The following is a 4,693-nucleotide window of genomic DNA, read 5'->3' on the forward strand; positions in this document are numbered from 1 at the left end:
ATATTATTAAAAAAAAAAAAAAAGAGGGAAAATTTTTTTTAAAAAGATTTTTCCAAAAAATTAAAATCTGAAATTGATTTAAATTGAATTTGATTAATTAAATTAAATTTTGAATTAAATTGGTCGGGAAGGAAAAACAAATTAAAATCATTTGGCTTTCCTTTTTTTTTTTTGAATAAATTAAGCAAAAATATTTTCTCAATTTAAGTGAATAAGTTTTCTAATTCCCGATGGAATACAACATACATTATTGATTAACAGTCAAATATACCGTATTGATTTTTTTCCCCGTAAATGCAAAAGTCATTATCATTATTTAGCATGTTTATCACTTAGCTTGTTAATTATTATTAAGTTTTGGTAAATTTTTATTAATTTTTTTCACTTGGTTAATTTTTTTTTTTTGGAACTTTTATTTTTAAACATATGAAATTTATGTAATTTCCAAAATATGCATCAAAATTGGTGAAAGCGTTTTTTTTTATTTTAAATTAGAATTTAAAGAATTATCCGCTTATCAATCTTTTGACCTTTGAACTAAAATTGATTAATTTCTCTCCGATGCATAAAATGAAATATGAAATTTATAGAAATACTTATCTTGAAGTTTTTTTTTTTCGATTTTTATTTCCATACAATTTAGCCGTTTGATTGTACAACATCATTTGACAGTACTGAATATGTATAAATTTATGCAAATTAGCAAGAATATAGAAATGAGTGTATTCGATTGTTACAAATATTATTTGAGAAATTAGCAGGGATAATTCTATTGAGAAATACCGGGAGAAATTGATTTTTATTCCAATCATTTCATTTATTTTCATCATTACTGTAATTATTATTATCGCAATTGATTATAATTTATCGTATTTTTAGCAAGAATTTTAATTTTCATAAATAATTTCAACAAATTTTATTTTTGATTTTTAATTTGAAATTTGAGTTTATTTAAGAAAAAAAATTGAATCGATTGTATGTTAATTTACTTGGAAACATTTTCATTTTTTTTCTATCTATCATTATATATATATATATGTGTGTATGTGTCTGTGTGTGTATGTGTGTATGTGTCTGTATGTGTGTATGCATATGTATGTATGTGTGTGTGTGTGTATGTATGTATGTATTTCTAATGTATACTTTTTCATCTGCCTCTCATATTTTACCGATATATTTCATAAATTATAATTTTAATAAAAATTATACAAATTCTTTTTTTTTCTTTTTTGAATTTATTTCTTTTAAAAATTGACAAATTTCTTTTTTGTAATCTTCGAAATTTTAACTAAATTTTTAATTTTTTGTTTATCATTTTCTGATAAAAGAACACCGTTTATGAAAAAGAAGCAAATCAACACACACACATATACAAACATACACATACATACAAATACACACATACGCATACATACACATACACCATACATACGCATGCATACACATACATATACATACACGTATATTATGCATACACTTACATACACGTATACATACATATACATATATATACACGCACCATATACATAATACACACATATATACACATGCATACACATACATGCAAATACACACATACACATACATACACATAAATACACATACACATACAAACACACATACATATACATATATGTACACATACATATACATATATATGTACATATACACATACACATACATACACATATACATACATACACGTACACCACACATACACCTACATACACGTATATCATCCATACACTTACATACACGTACACATATATATACATACACATATGCATACACATATACACACATCCATATGCACATATATACACATATATATATATATATATATATATATATACATACACATACCCACACACATATACACACATCTGGTGTAAATTGATAATTATAAGAATGTGATTGGATTTTGTAAGCCTATCTATCATGTCATTGTATGTGTGTGTGTATGTGTCTGTGTATGTATGTGTATGTGTGTATGTGTTTGTACTATTTTCTCCCGCTTTTCACACATTCCCGATTAATCTCATAAATTATACTTTTTAACGATATTGTCGATTATACTGTTGTTGTCAAATAGAGAGGACAAAGAAGAAGAATGTAAGAGTGAAAAGGAAATGTAACGCCCATAACCATCCACTACCACCTATCATCATTATCACTACCACTAACACCACCATCACTAATATGTCGGAAATGATTTTTGAGAATACGGTATCCCGAAATTTATTTTAAACTTTATGCGTTTATGGTACCATTGTCTTATGGTATCATTCACTTATGGTATTATATTATTACCATTTATAAGTTAGGGTTGTCTAATTCATTCTAATACAATCATTGCTTTTTTTATATTAAAAAAAAAAAATGAAATAGAGAAATAGGCTTATTTAAATTTAAATAATTTTAAAAAGGAAGGATAAGAAATTTTTGCTGAAAATATTTGAATTCGTGAAAAAACTGAAAAATTTTTTCCACCAAAAAAGAAAAATATTTTTGATTTTTTTTTTGAAAAAGTAATTAATTACTTTATTTATTTAATATATATATTCGCTTGCATAATTTTTGTTAAATAAATTTAAATATGAATTAATAATTTCGATTGGATAATATTGAAAAAGGATGTAAGAATTATATGAAAATACAAATCCGAAATTAACCAAACTAACCAGGATGCTTTCACTTTTTTTTAATTTGTCATTTAAAATGAATTTGCATCAAATTTAATTGGAATATTCATGAATTTCAATACTTAAAAATGTCAAATTTAATTGGAATGTTCATGAATTTGAATACTTAAAAATGTTTAAATATATTTTAGGATTATTTTTCTTTTCGTTTATTTCATCCGAATATTACAAATGGTTATTTATAAAAGGAAATAATTGTAAAATTAAAAAAAAAAAATCATAATTCTATTTTCTATTGAAGAAAAACGTCGTGTTTTTTAATATGTAAAAACAAAGGAAATATTATTTTCAGGTTAATCAGGACGGAACCAAATTCAGGCAAATACTGGATCAGTTTAGCATACATTCCGGCGAAGTACCAATGACTTCACCGTTTACATTCCCACAAGCAGTATCATTTCCTATCGAAAGATTCAAATTTTTTATTCCACCATCGTATATTTTTCCACCACCAATTCCGCCTCATTACTTTAGTGGCACACTTTTTAGACCAATACAATTTCCACAATTTAATGCTTTAAATAATCGTAAGTTATTAATTTCACTTTTCTTTTTTCTCTTTCTAAAAAATATATTAAATTTTTTAAATGTACGATATTATTTAGAATAAATACAGTAATTACTATAATTTACTTATACATAAATTTGTTTTTAAAATTTGAAAATAGTAATTATTAATTTTTGTATCAAATTCCCATTCATACGTATTTCATTTTATTTAATTTTAAAATTTTCACAGTGTAATTTGTTATAATTTGTTAGTAATTTTGATTTTATATTTCTATATTTTGACTAATTTTTCCAAAAAAAAAAAAAATTTTTTTAGAATTTTAATCGGTTACAGTAGAAAAATGACACATACATTTAATTATTTAAATCAATTATTACTTTTAGTAGTATTATCCAAATTTTTGTCAAGTTATAGTAAATTAGCATAAGATTAGCATAAGATAATAAATTAGCAATAAGAATAAGCAAACGATTAAAATAATATAAAACATATTTTTTTGGAGAAAAAAAACTTTTTTATTAAAATTTATTTTGTTTAAAAAAAAAAGAAATAAAAGCTAAAATTTAAATGAGTAAATATGCATAAAAATATTGGAAAAGTTATAAAATCAAAATGGATTTTCTTTTTTTTTTTTGCTGGCGAAAAAAAAGAAAGTGAGAAAAGAATGTTAGAAGTTTCATCAGGATAAAATGTCAAGTATTTGTTAAGTACTACTGTAACGACAATTTAGTCTAACTAATCGACGTGGATTAGTTCTGGTTATCTGTCACTACTAAAGACTATTTGATAATAATCGCCAGATTTATGAATATCATCAAATAGTTGTTTTTCTTGTAACATAAATAATTGATATTATTCATTATTAATATTAGGGATACAATAAGTGTCACCTAAATAAGATGTCATATGTGAAATGAATATGTTATAATTTTCAGTAATATATAACTTTTGTGATTTTCAATAATCTATTAGCTATGATAATAGATAAAATATGTTCACGTAATCATTCTAAATTATACAACAAATAGTGCAAGAAAATTAATAGATATTTAATAATTAATAAAACTTCAATAATAGAAATATATAAATGATTGATTACAATATGTTTTTGATGTAATTTATGTAAATATATAATGGATATATTTATACAATCATTCTCTAAAACGTACGTCAAATTGTACGAGAAAAATCATCACGTAAAATTTATAATTTATATAAAAACTAAAAAGAAAAACTATCACGTCAAATTTATAATTTTTCTAATAAATTATCATGTAAATTTTGTAAATTTTTTTGTAACTTTTCACGTTAATTTTATGATTTGATGAAATTATTACGTGAAATTTATTATTTTTGCTATCAATTTAGCACATAATGAACATGAACTCATAAAAACGTCTAAGTAAACAAATTTATGATTTGTCATATTCCACGTTAATACTACTAAATATTACGTTAATACTACTAAATTATCAAATTC

The 4,693-nt window shown here is 23.0% G+C and overlaps 2 protein-coding genes across 2 annotated transcripts; both read left to right on the forward strand.

Moving 5' to 3' along the window:
• Positions 1–1,320: 1,320 nt before the first annotated feature.
• Positions 1,321–1,885, forward strand: LOAG_12780 (hypothetical protein; the record flags this gene model as incomplete). The annotated part of the gene is made up of 1 exon (XM_003148292.1): positions 1,321–1,885. A coding segment is annotated over exon 1 (324 nt), but the record flags the coding sequence as incomplete, so codon positions are not given.
• Positions 1,886–2,199: 314 nt separating this feature from the next.
• On the forward strand, positions 2,200–3,640 carry LOAG_12781 (hypothetical protein; the record flags this gene model as incomplete). Its single annotated transcript, XM_003148293.1, has 3 exons — positions 2,200–2,226; positions 2,995–3,229; positions 3,597–3,640. The coding sequence occupies 3 exons, from the start codon at positions 2,200–2,202 to the stop codon at positions 3,638–3,640; spliced, it is 306 nt and encodes a 101-aa protein (XP_003148341.1).
• Positions 3,641–4,693: the final 1,053 nt, after the last annotated feature.

This window comes from Loa loa (assembly GCF_000183805.2).
Source record: "Loa loa unplaced genomic scaffold supercont3.334, whole genome shotgun sequence".
In the NCBI taxonomy this organism is placed as follows: domain Eukaryota; kingdom Metazoa; phylum Nematoda; class Chromadorea; order Rhabditida; family Onchocercidae; genus Loa; species Loa loa.